At 41.3% G+C, this 15,708-nt stretch overlaps 1 protein-coding gene across 2 annotated transcripts in view; it reads right to left on the minus strand.

Annotated features, from left to right (window-relative positions):
• LOC114665202 (zinc transporter 2-like) overlaps positions 1 to 15,074 on the minus strand; it is a 40,142-nt gene extending 25,068 nt beyond the window's left edge. The window contains exons 1-4 of one of the 2 annotated variants that reach the window (XM_028819633.2): positions 14,762 to 15,072; positions 14,547 to 14,676; positions 8,189 to 8,373; positions 4,889 to 5,035 (exon numbers count right to left, since the gene is read on the minus strand). In XM_028819633.2, coding sequence (XP_028675466.1) covers positions 4,889 to 5,035; positions 8,189 to 8,373; positions 14,547 to 14,617 — 403 coding nt within the window. In that variant the 5' untranslated portion in view covers positions 14,618 to 14,676; positions 14,762 to 15,072. Of the gene's footprint in view, positions 1 to 4,888; positions 5,036 to 8,188; positions 8,374 to 14,546 lie in introns of both variants that reach the window. The other variant, XM_051919057.1, reaches the window with a different exon arrangement.
• Between the last annotated feature and the right edge of the window lie 634 nt (positions 15,075 to 15,708).

The following is a 15,708-nucleotide window of genomic DNA, read 5'->3' on the forward strand; positions in this document are numbered from 1 at the left end:
ACCAGCAGCCAAAAAAAAAGGAAACATTTGGCAAAGTGACTGACATGCAATTCAAGAATGGTTAGACAGGATGAACGACCTCTCGGTTATCAATTAATCTTCGAATGTTTGTTGCCAATTCACTTACTCTCTGCCAATTTTTTTTGGAGATTTATCTCTTAAACAAAAAAAAAAATATGCACTGGACTCCAATACCCAATAAACAAAAGTGATCTTCCTTTGGAGCAGAGGTTTCACTATGTTAGATTTAGAGATTAGAATCTTTGAAGAGCAAACAGGGGCACATTGCTTATATGCAGGCTATCCATGGAATTCAATAGCAATTGAACATGTCAAGGGCACTGGGAGTAAAACCACAGTTAAGTAATCTACAAAACACAAACATTTACAAGTCAAGATGCAATAAAACCTCAGAGTTTGGAGGGTTTGCTCACTTAGGGAATAACCTGCAAATGTGAAGTGAGATAAAAATGTCACAATCACTGCAAAGAAGATGTGCTGACATTGATATGAGTGAGCCAGGTATTAGAGGCGTGTAAAAATAAAATCAATAAATGCCTATAAGCTAGCTTGATCATTGTCAGAACCCTTTTTCAAAAATTTAATTTTAAAAGTCTGTGGAGATTTGAAAGATCTTAAAATAATGGAACTACTGTACATCCCACCTAAAACTGACACTCTTGAGCTCTGTTAATAATGGGAACCCATTTGTGCTGCATTCCTGTTTCACCAGAATCGCAAGACTTGTGCCCGAGACTGGTCTGGTGGAAAAGCCACTTTATGAAACGTACAGGAACAGTAAAATGGGAGTAGCATGCACCTCTGCGTGTTTGCTTATTCACACTTTGCTCTGCTAAAGCAAAGTATCTGATATGCTTGTTTGTGTATGTACAGTATATCACATATGCAGCTTTAGAAACAGAATAGCTCTACGTCAAAAAGCAATAAAACTAATAAAGCCGTTGACAATTGCTGTACAGATGTCAACTTTCTTATGAAGAAGTACAACTGTGACATTTGCAGTCCTGGATCTTTTACACACGCTTCAGAATGCCTACCATTTTATCCATGACCATGATAAAAGAATCTTCCAGGAAAAACGATTTGTGAATGAAAAAAAACACTTCACAGAAAAAGACAACTCTATAGAAACAAACAGGCCGTCACCAGTGAAAAATACGAAACAAAAAACTGCACAAATCACGTGAAGAGCATATCACTAACTTTGACTGCAAGTCACAAATCAATGGCTGCAGCAGTGCTTCAAATGCCAAAGTCTCCACTGGCGCTCATCATGAATGGACATTACATGTGTTTACACTAGAAGGTCAGCTGTAGTTAAGACGCTCCAATAGTATCACTTGATTTGGACAGGATATTACAGTCAAGGTTCATGATCTGGACCACAGTGTTCATCCTCATAAGGCAGTACAGATCTGGCACGGTCTGCTCCGGTGACGTTTGATCTGCAGAGGATCATGACAGCTTGCTTTTTGAACTATGAAGAGAGGACGTTCTGCATTCCAGGATGGCAGAGTACACAAATTAAAGCAATAGCGAGGACTGGGATACAGGTCAGGTCGGAGATTAACCTAATACTGGGTCAAGTTTTTACCTGATGATGTGCTCGGCGTTACAAGATTATGTATCTCACATACATCTTTCTCCAGTCCTGTTCAGCCTATATACATCAGACTTCCAATATAACTCAGAGTCCTGTCACGTGCAAAAGTTCGCTGACGACACTGCTATCGTGGGCTGCATCAGGAGTGGGCAGGAGGAGGAGTATAGGAACCTCATCAAGGACTTTGTTAAATGGTGCGACTCAAACCACCTACACCTGAACACCAGCAAAACCAAGCAGCTAGTGGTGGATTTTAGGAGGCCCAGGCCCCTCATGGACCCCATGATCATCAGAGGTGACTGTGTGCAGAGGGTACAGACCTATAAATACCTGGGAGTGCAGCTGGATGATAAATTAGACTGGACTGCCAATACTGATGCTCTGTGTAAGAGAGGACAGAGCCGGCTATACTTCCTTAGAAGACTGGTGTCCTTCAACATCCACAATAAGATGCTGCAGATGTTCTATCAGACGGTTGTGGCGAATGCCCTCTTCTACGCAGTGGTGTGCTAGGGAGGCAGCATAAAGAAGAAGGACACCTCACACCTGGACAAACTGGTGAGGAAGGCAGGCTCTACTGTACGCACAGAGCTGGACAGTTTGACATCTGTGGCAGAGCGACGGGCGCTGAGCAGGCTTCTATCAATTATGGAGAATCCACTGCATCCACTGAACAGTGTCATCTCCAGACAGAGGAGCAGCTTCAGCGACAGACTGCTGTCACTGTCCTGCTCCACTGACAGACTGAGGAGATCGTTCCTCCCCCACACTATGCGACTCTTCAGTTCCACCCGGGGGGGGTAAACATTAACATTATACAAAGTTATTGTCTGTTTTTACCTGCATTTTTATTACTCTAATGTTTTTTTTTGTTTTTTTTTTTGTATCAGTATGCTGCTGCTGGAGTATGTGAATTTCCCCTTGGGATTAATAAAGTATCTATCTATAGGGTGGTCCAGATCTAATTATGCAATTATTGCATTGCATTGCATTAAAAGTTGCATAGTTAGATTCCTATACATACAGTTAGGTCCATAAATATTTGGACAGAGACAACTTTTTTCTCATTTTGGTTCTGTACATGACCACAATGAATTTTAAATGAAACAACTCAGATGCAGTTGAAGTGCAGACTTTTGGCTTTAATTCAGTGGGGTGAACAAAACGATTGCATAAAAATGTGAGGCAACTAAAGCATTTTTGTAACACAATCCCTTCATTTCAGGGGCTCAAAAGTTATTGGACAAATTAAATAACTGGAAATAAAATGTTCATTTCTAATACTTGGTTGAAAACCATTTGCTGGCAAGGACAGCCTGAAGTCCTGAACTCCTGGTCATCACCAGATGCTGGGTTTCCTCCTTTTTAATGCTCTGCCAGGCCTTTACTGCAGCGGCTTTCAGTTGCTGTTTGTTTGTGGGCCTCTCTGTCTGAAGTTTAGTCTTCAACAAGTGAAATGTCTGCTCAATTGGGTTAAGATCAGGTGACTGACTTGGCCATTCAAGAATTTTCCACTTCTTTGCTTTAATAAACTCCTGGGTTGCTTTGGCTGTATGTTTTGGGTCATTGTCCATCTGTATCATGAAACGCCACCCAATCAATTTGACTGCATTTAGCTGGATTTGAGCAGACAGTACGTCTCTGAACACCTCAGAATTCATTCGGCTGCTTCTGTCCTGTGTCACATCATCAGTAAACACTAGTGTCCCAGTGCCACTGGCAGCCATGCACGCCCAAACCATCACATTGCCTCCACCGTGTTTTACAAATGATGTGGTATGCTTTGGATAATGAGCTGTTCCACGCCTTCTCCATACTTTTTTCTTGCCATCATTCTGGTAGAGGTTGATCTTGGTTTCATCTGTCCAAAGAATGTTTTTCCAGAACTGTGCTGGCTTTTTTAGATGTTCTTTAGCAAAGTTCAATCTAGCCTTTTTATTCTTGAGGCTTATGAGTGGCTTGCACCTTGCAGTGCACCCTCTGTATTTACTTTCATGCAGTCTTCTCTTTATGGTAGACTTGAATATCGATACGCCTACCCCCTGGAGAGTGTTGTTCACTTGGTTGGCTGTTATGAAGGGGTTTCTCTTCACCATGGAAATGATTCTGCGTTCATCCACCACTGTTGTCTTCCGTGGACGTCCAGGTCTTTTGCATTGTGGAGTTCACCAGTGCTTGCTTTCTTTCTCAGGATGTACCAAACTGTAGATTTTGCAGTTTCTCGGATGGGTTTTTTCTGTTTTCGCAGCTTAAGGATGGCTTCTTTCACCAGCATGGAGAGCTCCTTTGACCGCATGTTGTCTGTTCACAGCAAAATCTTCCACATGCAAGCACCACACCTCAAATCAACTCCAGGCCTTTTATCTGCTTAATTGATAATGACATAACAACGGACTTGCCTACACCTGCCCATGAAAAAGCCTTTGAGTCAATTGTCCAATTAATTTTGAGCCGCTGAAATGAAGGGATTGTGTTCAAAAAATGCTTTAGTTGCCTCACATTTTTATGCAATCGTTTTGTTCACCCCACTGAATTAAAGCTGAAAGTCTGCACTTCAACTGCATCTGAGTTGTTTCATTTAAAATTCATTGTGGTAATGTACAGAACCAAAATGAGAAAAAAGTTGTCTCTGTCCAAATATTTATGGACCTAACTGTATACTGTATAAACGCATGTGTGTGTGTGAGCATCAACATGCTGTCTTACAAAGGCTATCAGTATGACTAAAGATCCCAGCCATCCTACACCACTATAATTCTTCTTTCTTTTCTTTGGGACCATTAGCACACTCGCCACTAGATTTAAGCATTAAGAAAACTGTTTTTAAGGTCATAAATCTGCTTAACATCCACTCACACAGACAAATGCATGAGTTTTTCTAATATATTCTCTGATGTTGTCATTATTGTAAAATGTTGCATAATGTAGTCTTCACTACTAAGGTAATCCAATAAAGAAGAAAGGTCTCGTGTCCCCAGTTATCAGCTACCATACTGAATATAAACATCATAACAGTATCATTCTATTTGTAAATGTTGTGGTACCCTGAACTTAACATAGCTGGTGAGTTACGTATGTCTCTGGTATTGTAGCATTGAAAATGCGAATGATACAATATGCTATGTAGAGAATAGCTGCACTGCAAGAATACTCACATCAACAAGGTTTAGCAATATGCACAATTAATATCCGGATATTACAAAGAAATGCTGGGAAACCAGTAATGAATCACCCAATCTCCCTCCTTAGCTCAAAAGTTCTTACCAGCTCGATGCCAGCCAAAGTTCATGGTCTTTGTAGCAGGCCTTGATGCCATCCACAGAGAAAACAGACTGATCAGCAGGCTGGCAAAATCAGTCAACAAATGAGCAGCATCTGTCATAATGGCCAAACTGTGGGCCAGGTAGCCACCTAAAGGATGATACAAGAATTGATAGCTTATCAGACACAGTACCAATACATCATCAAATGAGGCCTACTTTGTAGCCAATAAATAAACGTAAAAAAATTGGACACTGAGAAAATTCAAGAATCTAAGGTTTATTTTAAAAGAGGCTCCATAAAACTATCAATAGCAAAGACAACATATGGTGCTTATTTCAATAAAGCATCGATGACTTAATAAAACCTGAGAAAATAGCCCAAATGTTCAAGAGACCTCAGGTGGGCCTATATGGTGCAACAGGCGTCACAGGAAAGTGCAAAACAAACAGAGCTTTCTATTCCTATTTGCAAGAGGCATGAGATGTAGACAGAAAAAAATATAGACTTCATTCTGTCTCATCATGGCTTTGCTATGGCAAATATTTTGCCTTCCAGACCCCAATTTCCTCTGAACTTTGACCTGTGCAGCTCAATGGGCATTTACCAAAGAATACACAATTGGCAGCTCTGCCACTGGCATCCCATTCTCTTCACAGATGAGAGCAGGTTCATATGGAGCACATGTGACAGATGTGAAAGAGTCTGGAGACGTCGTGGTGAACATTATGCAGTCTGCATCTTCATCCAGCATGACAAGTTTGGTGGTGGGTCAGTGATGGTCTGGAGGGGCATATCTTAGAAGGTCACACAGACCTTCACATGCTAGGCAATGGTACCCTGACTGCTGTTACGTACCGGAATGAAATCCTCAGAACGTATGCTGATACAGTGGGCCATGGGCTCCTCTTGGATGATGAAGGCATTAATGCCACTGACAGGAAACATGTACCCCAGACCTGAATCCAACTGAGAACCCCTGGGACGTTATGTATCAGTGTATCAAACGCTGCCAAGTAGCTCACTGATGCCCCGATTCAGGTCTGGGTGGGCATCCCCCAGGGACATCATCACCGTCTCATCAGGAGCATGACCAGACATTGTCAGAAGTGGATAAGGCACGAGGAAGCCATACACACTTCCGGGCTCAATGGCACGATTTGAATGGGCTTCTTAATAGTGCAGGTTTGGAATACTATTTGTGAGGTGAAAGAATTGCTGGTTCATCTTAATATTAGGCTAATGGTGCCAATATACCCAATCCCATGCCAATCATCTCCTACCCCCGATTTCTGCAACTCTACTCATGTTTCTCTTACCACATATGACTTGCCTTGCTCTAAAAAGATTTTTCTTAGCCCACTTCACTTTAGGCTGTTGCTTCCCTCCTCATTTGCCTCCATTTCGGAGAACACATGAAATACTAGAAGCTACTGTATTGGGAGTATCTGCTGCAGGCCACAATATAAACACATGCAGAGTGGAGTCACACCTCACTTAGTTGTTGACATTACACGCAGACTATGGACATCACAAGCATCCTTGGTGTGAAGGGTTTTTGTGGGCCCAAAGTAAGACTTTCTAAAAATAATATTAATTCTAATTGGTAGAGGAAGAAACACACAATTGTGTTTAACATCAAAGTGCTTTTATTCCTATATTCAAATTCAGCAAGACTTCAGACTAACACTATATCTCTATGCAGACATTGCTAAACTGCTCAAAAAAATTTAAAGGAACACTTTGAAAATACATCACATCTCAATGGGGAAAAACATCCTGCTGGATATCTCTACTGATATGGACTGGGTAATGCGTTAGGAACAAAAGGATGCCACATCATTTGATGGAAATGAAAATTATCAACCTACAGATGGCAGAATTCAAAGACACCCTGAAAATCAAAGTGAAAAAATGATTCAGCAGGCTAGTCCATTTTGCCCAAATTTCATTGCAGCAACTTAAAATCGTACTCTAACTTGTATGGCCCCCACATGCTTGTATGCATGCCTGACAATGTCCTAATGAGACGATGGATGGTGTCCTGGAGGATCACCTCCCATATCTGGACCAGTGCATCACTGAGCTCCTGGACAGACTGAAACATAATGTCCCAGAGGTGTTCTCTTGAATTTAGGTCAGGCGAGCGTGGAGGCCAGTCAATAGTATCAATTCCTTCATCCTCCAGGAACTGCCTGCATACTCTCGCCACATGAGGCCAGGAATTGTTGTGCACCAGCAGGAACCCAGGACCCACTTCATCAGTATAAGGTCTGACAATGGGTCCAAGGATTTCATCCCAATACCTAATGGCAATCAAGATGCCGTTGTCTAGCCTGCAGAGGTCTGTGCATCCCTCCAAGGATATGCCTCCCCAGACCATCACTGACCCACCACCAAACCGGTCACACTGAACAATGTTACAGGCAGCATAATGTTCTCCATGGTTTCTCCAGACCCTTTCACATCTGTTACATGTGTTCAGGGTGAACCTGCTCTCATCTGTGAGAAGCACAGGGCACCAGTGGTGGACCTGCCAATTCTGGTATTCTATGGCAAATGCCAATCGAACTCCACGGTGCCGGGCAGTGAGCACAGGGCCCACTAAAGGATGTCAGGCCATCCTCATGAAGTCTGTTTCTGATTGTTTGGTCAGAGACATTCACACCAGTGGCCTGCTGGAGGTCATTTTGTATGGCTCTAGCAGTGCTCATCCTGTTCCTCCTTGCCCAAAGGAGCAGATAAAGGTCCTGCTGATGGGTTAAGGACCTTCTACGGCCCTGTACAGCTCTCCTAGAGTAACTACCTATCTCCTGGAATCTCCTCCATGCCCTTGAGACTGTGCTGGGAGACACAGCAAACCTTCTGGCAATGGTAGGTATTGATGCGTCATCCTGGAGAAGTTGGACTACCTGTGCAACCTCTGTAGGTCCAGGTATCGCCTCATGCTACCAGTAGCGACACTGACCGTAGCCAAATGCAAAACTAGTGAAAAAACAGATGAGGAGGGAAAAATGTCAGGGCCTCCACCTGTTAAATCATTCCTGTTTTGGGGGTCGTCTCATTGTTCCCCTTCTAGTGCTCCTGTTCTTAATTTCTTTAGCACCAAAGCAGCTGAAACTGATCAACGTCTCCCTCTGCTACTTAACTGACCAGATCAGTAGCCCAGAGGTTTCATTGACTTGATGCTATACTCTGATTAAAAAGTGTTCCTTTCATTTTTTTGAGCAGTATACTTTATTGCCATTCTGTCTATCCTTTTACTCAGCCTTCCCAGAAAATAAACTCTTCATCCATTCTTACCTATTACTTCGCCGATCATGAAGAAAAGGCACACCAACGCTGCAACATACAGCTTTCTGCGGGCCTTTTGCTTCTCCAGCTCACCTCTACTGGTCTCTCCCAGCTTTGTGTGGCAGTGCTGCTGCTGGAAGCTCTCCATGTCCAAGGCGCACATGAATCTGGGGGAATCTTGCACCCTTAAATCTCTAAACACAGATAAATTATTAAACATTTCATGGTATCTTAAAAGTAACAGAGCAAAACATTCTCAAATGGATCATTTGTATGGTGAGCCATACTAAACTTTAGTGAAGTAATACAATAAATGTTAAGATATCTCAAAGCCATACCTGACATATTAATTATTAATCTAAGAATCTATTCCCTTCACCACTGGGCACAAGTCAAGGTAAAACTCTGGATGGGATTTCAAAGTTGCTTTAAGAGAAAGTGTGCCTTTGCTTCATTGGGTCTTTCAGTCATTTTATCAAATTCACGATCTTGTACTAAATAAGTGATTCTGAGAAATCAAAAATAAAAACATAAAAAATAATACTGGCCTATTGGGACCTTGAGGCAGTAGTATTATATGTTAAAAATAGCTTTGCAGACATTTCAGGGTGGGATTGGGTCATATTTGAATGCAACTCCATATTTTGCTTCATAGATTATCCTGGTCAAGAAAAACACAAGCATCAGTGCCTGATAAGAGGTGGGCACACACGGACCGTGAAACTGTGCAGTATGTCGTGAGACCCTCTTTCTATTACTATTAATGGCTAGTAAAGAAAAGCACCCAACCCTGGGGTGTGGGCTGATGTTTCTAGTTATCTATGGAAACATTTATTGTTTAGCTCCTGTTAGCTTTTTTTATTTTTATTATTGAGGGTGGTGCCTCATAGCGGTTAGACTACGGATACATTTTTTCCGAGAACTGGTTTCACCACTTGGTCCAAACATGTGTAATAAGATCAATTTCAAACTAAAAACTGGCCCAATGTGGGAAGGGATATTCAATAAAGATCTAATTTAACACTACACACGCTACTACAATGAGAATCCTGAAAATCATTTTGCATCCATTTTCTGAATCCACTTAATCTATTAGATGGGTACAATGGGTGAAATGAGATGTGGATAATAATGGGGGGTTACAGATGATGTTCATATACAAAGTGAGTAGAGTCATTAATTAGAACATGCCATTTAACCCAACACAGCTCACCAGTCCTATCCACTTAATTCTTAATATTCCACTTGTCTCTGGTTCTCGGTGTAAAGAAAAGCTTCCTAATGTTTGTGTGAAATTTACCCTTAATAAGTTTCCACCTGTGTCCCTGTGTTCTTGATGAACTCATTTTAAAGTCGCAGTCTCGGTCCACTCTACTAATTCCCTTCATAATTTTAAACACTTCAGTCAGGTCTCCTCTTAATCTTTTGCTTAAACTGAAAAGGTTCAGCTCTTTTAAAGTTTCCTCATAACTCATCCCTTGGAATCAGCCTAGTCGCTCTTCTCTGGACCTTCTCTAGCGCTTCTATGTCCTTTTTGTAGCCTGGAGACCAAATCACACACAGCACTCCAGAGGAGGCATCACCAATGCAATATAAAACTTGAGCAGAACCTCCTTGGACTTGTACTCCACACATCAAGGCGCTATATAACTTGATATTCTGTTAGCCTTCTTAATGGCTTCTGAACACTGTATGGCAGTTGATAGTGTCAAGTAAACTATGACTCTTAAATCCTTCTCATAAGGTGTACTCTCAATTTTCAGTCCTCCCATTGCGTATTCAAACCTAACATTTTTACTTCCTACATGTAATACTTTACACTTACCAACATTAAATTAATCAAACATGCATATGTCACACATAAGGGAGTACATGGAGTAATCCCACCAAAATCATTCTTTTGGTTCACTTTCTTAGAAATATCAAGAAATCATTTCCAAACCCAAGTATTATTCCAAAAAAAAAAAAAAAAAATAATAATTTTGGTAAAAATATGATTAGCGCCTTTCAAATGTGAAGATCACACTAGACATTTCAACAGAACAAGGTCAAATATATAAATAAAAGCTAAACTCCTAAAGGGGCGGCACGGTGGCGCTGCTGCCTCGCAGTTGGGAGATCTGGGGACCTGGATTCGATTCCCGGGTCCTCCCTGCGTGGAGTTTGCATGTTCTCCCCGTGTCTGCATGGGTTTCCTCCAGGCGCTCCGGTTTCCTCCCACAGTCCAAAGACATGCAGGTTAGGTGGATTGGCGATTCTAAATTGGCCCTAATGTGTGCTTGGTGTGTTTGTGTGTGTCCTGCGGTGGGTTGGCACCCTGCCCAGGATTGTTTCCTGCCTTGTGCCCTGTGTTGGCTGGGATTCGCTCCAGCAGACCCCCGTGACCCTGTGTTCGGATTCAGCAGGTTGGAAAATGGATGGATGGATAAACTCCTAAAGTTTGCTTGGTGCATTGTGAAAAAAATATCTGCAAACTGGACACAATCTGACATAAGGGAGCTCCCCTCAGGAAGAAAACACTGGAGAACATTAAGAGATGCATCAGCATACCAGTGGACTCCATCACATCACAGAAGTCCTGAACGTGTACAGTTTAGTGAGACATGGCTGGGGTTAGAAGCTCAAAGGGTCTGTCCCATGTCATGCATGGATGTAAATAGGCCTATCAAATCACATTAAATACCCCTAAATCCGTCATGATTTACAGAATGGGAATTTAATTCTGAAGCACATTTTAAACTCGCCCTTAGTAGAACAATCGGCAGCAACAGGTGCAAGACAGGAATGCTTTACAAAAGTCAGTGCAGGGTATAAATACAAGCATCCACAGGTTTCCTTTTTTGCAACACTAATAAAACTTGTCTTTGAACTGCAAAAAGAAAACAAGTGTTCCCAAGATAAAACTTACCAACACGTGGGTTAAAAATTCAAATCCCACATGGAAAGCACCATAGTGGACAATCAAACATGGAGTCCGAAAGTGCTGCTGCTGTTGTGAGGTAGCAATGCCACTCGACACACCACTTGGGTTATTTTCATTTAGGCTTGTCTGCACTTTGATCCTTCTTAAAGACTATAAAATCGGAAGGTTTATTTTTCTACAAACTCTGTATTAGCTGATGTCTGCTTCCATCTCATCTGTTGCTTTAACAACTTTGAGAGAAGGACTGTTAATGTATGAACGCCCTGTAGGTATGCATGATAATATATATATATATATATATATATATACTGTTCATATTTTACTGTATTAAATGTACATGGAAGTTCACTACTTAATGTCTAATGAATTAACTGGAAGCTCTTTGCAAAGTATATTAAACTTTAGTATGGTTAAATAGTTCTTCAAAAATGAACAAATATAAAGGGACAGGATCTGAATGTACAGAAAATTGCAAGCAAGTCCAAGTTTATGGTATAATAAACAGAATAAGGTGATGAAACTGAATTCTGATTAACATTTAAGTAAAGGCTATAAAAAAGATTTTCATCCAAAGATTTTCTAAACCTGCTTATCCAGTACAGAGACGCAGCAAAGACAAGCTGAAGGCGGCCCAGCATCTCGGATTTAACACGCACACACGGGCCAGTTTAGCATCGCCACTCCACCTAATCTGCATGTATTTGGACCGTGGGAGTTAAACCAAACAAACACCGGGAAGAACATGCCAACTGCACAGGGCAGCATCCCCATGCCGAACTCGAAGGCAAGACGCTGGATCTGGGAAAGCTACGGAATGTGCCACCTAGCCGCCCTCCCATTGCTGCAGATGTAATTGGAGACCAGTCACACATCAGGTAAGATCTAAATAAAAATGGAGCAGAAACAGTAAACACACATAAGAACATCCCTTCGGCACAGGCCAGTGTATCGTGTGCGTTCAATTAAAAGACATAATATATAAACTCTTAATATACTCGAATGGATTTTCCCTTGAAGTCCTATTAATTTGTTCACACCAAGGATGCATGGAGTCCTTACTTCAGAGCATACTAAACTTAATCCGATTTGCAGAAATCGCATTCAGAAAGCCTTCTCTGCCTGATTTAGTGATAGCTTTACATCTTTCACAATACTTCGATATCCGTCTCTCTTAATTAGCTTTCTGTGTTCGCCGTCGATTTCGCGTGGGTTTCTTTCCACAGTCAGGTTTTAGAACAAATCACAGCACAGAAACTGCACTCGTTAAAGTAGTAAATGACTTGCGGGTAAATGCAGACAGAGGCCATTTATCTGTTCTCATCCTCTTAGATTTGAGTGCCGCATTTGACACTATTGATCATAATATTCTTAAGAATCGCCTTAGTCAATGGGTGGGCCTCTCTGGCAGTGTCTTAAACTGGTTTGAATCCTACCTGGCAGGGAGAAAATTCTTTGTTAGTTGTGGTAATTATAACTCAAAGACACATGATATTCTATATGGTGTTCCACAAGGCTCTATCCTGGGTCCGCTGCTCTTCTCAATCTACATGCTTCCATTAGGTCAGATTATCTCGGGACATAACGTGAGCTACCACAGCTATGCTGATGACACACAGCTGTATGTATCAATAGCACCTGATGACCCTAAATCTCTTGATTCGCTAACACAATGTCTAACCTGTATCTCAGAATGGATGAATAGTAACTTTCTCAAATTAAATAAAGAAAAAACCGAAATCTTAGTGATTGGCAATAATGGATACAGTGAGGCTATTAGAAATAAACTGGATGCATTAGGATTAAAAGTCAAATCGGAGGTAAAAAGCTTAGGGGTAACCGTTGATTGTAATCTGAATTTTAAATCGCATATTAATAAAATCACTAGGACAGCATTTTTTCACCTAAGGAACATAGCAAAAGTTAGACCTCTTATATCATCGAAAGATGCAGAGAAATTAGTTCATGCGTTTGTCTTTAGTCGACTAGATTACTGTAATGCACTCCTCTCAGGACTACCCAAAAAAGACATCAATCGTTTGCAGTTAGTGCAGAATGCAGCTGCTAGAATCCTTACCAGGAAAAGAAAATCCGAACACATTTCTCCAGTTTTGATGTCACTACACTGGTTACCTGTGTCATTCAGAATTGACTTTAAAATTCTGCTTATGGTTTTTAAAGCTTTAAATAATCTCGCCCCGTCTTATATATCGGAATGTCTGACACCTTATATTCCAAATCGCAACCTCAGATCCTCAACTGAGTGTCTCCTTAGAATTCCAAGAGCAAAACTTAAAAGAAGTGGTGAGGCGGCCTTCTGCTGTTATGCACCTAAAATCTGGAATAGCCTGCCAGTAGCAATTCGCCAGGCTAATACAGTGGAGCACTTTAAAAAACTACTGAAAACACATTACTTTAACATGGCCTTCTCATAACTTCACTGTAATTTAATCCTGACACTCTGTATATCCAATTCATTATAATAACCATTCAAAATCTGTACTAACCCCTACTCTCTCTTCTGTTTCCTTTTCCGGTGTCCTATTGGTGGTGGCTTGTGCCACCACCATCTACCCAAAGCACCATGATGTTCCAACAATGATGGATGGATTAAAAGCCAGAAGTCTGTATAACCATCAGCATCAAGTGACTCCGTGAGAACCCTAACTACAAAGAGGACTATTTCATTTATGTTAGGTAGAATGCCCAAAGGGGACTGGGCGGTCTCGTGGCCTGGAACCCCTACAGATTTTATTTTTTTCTCCAGCCTTCTGGAGTTTTTTTTTTGTTTTTTCTGTCCACTCTGGCCATCGGACCTTACTCCTTCTTATGTTAACTAAGGTTGTCTTATTTTAATTTCTTATTTGTCTTTTATTCTTCTTTTCTTCATTATGTAAAGCACTTTGAGCTACTTTTTGTATGAAAATGTGCTATATAAATAAATGTTGTTGTTGTTGTTGTTGGAATGAACGACTCTGGCGTGTGCCTTGCCCCCCGGACGGACGTCTTCCTGTTTAACGTCCCTTACCGTCAAGAATGAATGGGATTCCCGTAACTCTGATATTTATCATTTGCGTTTAAAAAAAATGAACAACTGTCGGTTGAAAAGAAAGTGTGTGATCTATTTGATTAAAGATCTGGGAAGACTCAAGAGCAAAAACGAACTAACTTTTAAGACTATGCAACTTTACGTTTAATGGTTATACTCCTTGAAGTCGGATTGACGCTTGTCCCATTAAATCTGCGAAAATGCCCTATACAGGCATGACGTGTCACGTGAATCCAAAGTTGAGGACAATTCAAAAAAATAAAAATCTGCAATTGTAATGAGAACGCCGCACTCCGATTTGCACCATGTTATGGATCTCCTCATCACAAACTACAAGTGCAGATTCGGATAACTCGGACGGCGAACCGGTATAAATTGTAAAATATAATTGAACTCACCTGTCGGTAAACGTGTAGCTTGGTTGGGCATCTTTTGTTAGAAGGCGTGTGTTTTCATTTGCGCTGTCCATTTTCCAGAACAGGAAAAAAGTGGTGCTGAAGTTGCTATCAATTGAGAGGAAGGAGCGCGCTTCAAATAAAATAAAATAAATGATATATATAAAAAGAAACGTACAAAAACATCACAACAATGTAGTAGTAAAATGCGAGAATACCAGCCGGATCTAAAGGAGTCCCGCGAGGCAGGAGGCTTTCTTTTATCTGGAAATTGACTTTGGGACCGTGTGAACATTTCCTCCCGGTGTGAACAGGTTCTCAGTCGGGTCGTGCGCAAACCCCCATCCCCCCCTGACCCCATGCTGAGGGCCGCCCACTTTCTCCGACTTCGTACCCTACTTCGTCTGGCTGTCACTCCGGGCTAATCGACTCACTTACTACCGACCGAAATGACACCCTGTGGCTGCTGGCTGCATTCCTGCCACTTGAGTTGGAAGTTGTTTTTTGTATCAAAAAACATTATATATCATTCAACGTTAAAAATACAATTCCAATAAATTATATTGCAAAAAGTAAATAAATTGTGTGAATGTCTGTTCAAACTTCTTGGAAATTGTAAATTGCAGGCTAATCGTTGATTATTAAAGAACATGGCGAAGCCGTCGTTATTTTTGTATTTATGACACTTTAAAAAAAAATCAGCAGAATTGCATCCAGCCTCATGGCGAGTCATTTAACAGTCGTCATTATGATTAAGCAATAACTAGGAGGGTCTCCCCGGTGATAATCACTTCGAATCGGCTTGCAGTAGTTATTATTGCCCATTCACTCATCCATCAGATCGTCGCCCACACGTCTTATTCGGGGATATTTAAAACAAGCAAAATGTCAGTTACTTAATTAGCAATTCAATTGGATTATTAGGGCCGCATTAAGTGCCACACTGGGTGTTGGTCAGTAATGCTGTCACACAGCTGCATTGCTCTACTCCTGGCCCGAGCTATGTCTCCGTGTGGTTATCTGGTTTACTCCCCACTTCGGTCCAGGGTGACCCAAGTACGAAAGTGGGCTTGAATGTGCCCTCTCATAAATCGTTTGCACCCCCATATTAAGCTACAAAAATAAAGCGTGTGAAATATAATATAACAGATTTTCTCATCATAGT

This window comes from Erpetoichthys calabaricus, chromosome 14 (assembly GCF_900747795.2).
Source record: "Erpetoichthys calabaricus chromosome 14, fErpCal1.3, whole genome shotgun sequence".
Taxonomy (NCBI): domain Eukaryota; kingdom Metazoa; phylum Chordata; class Cladistia; order Polypteriformes; family Polypteridae; genus Erpetoichthys; species Erpetoichthys calabaricus.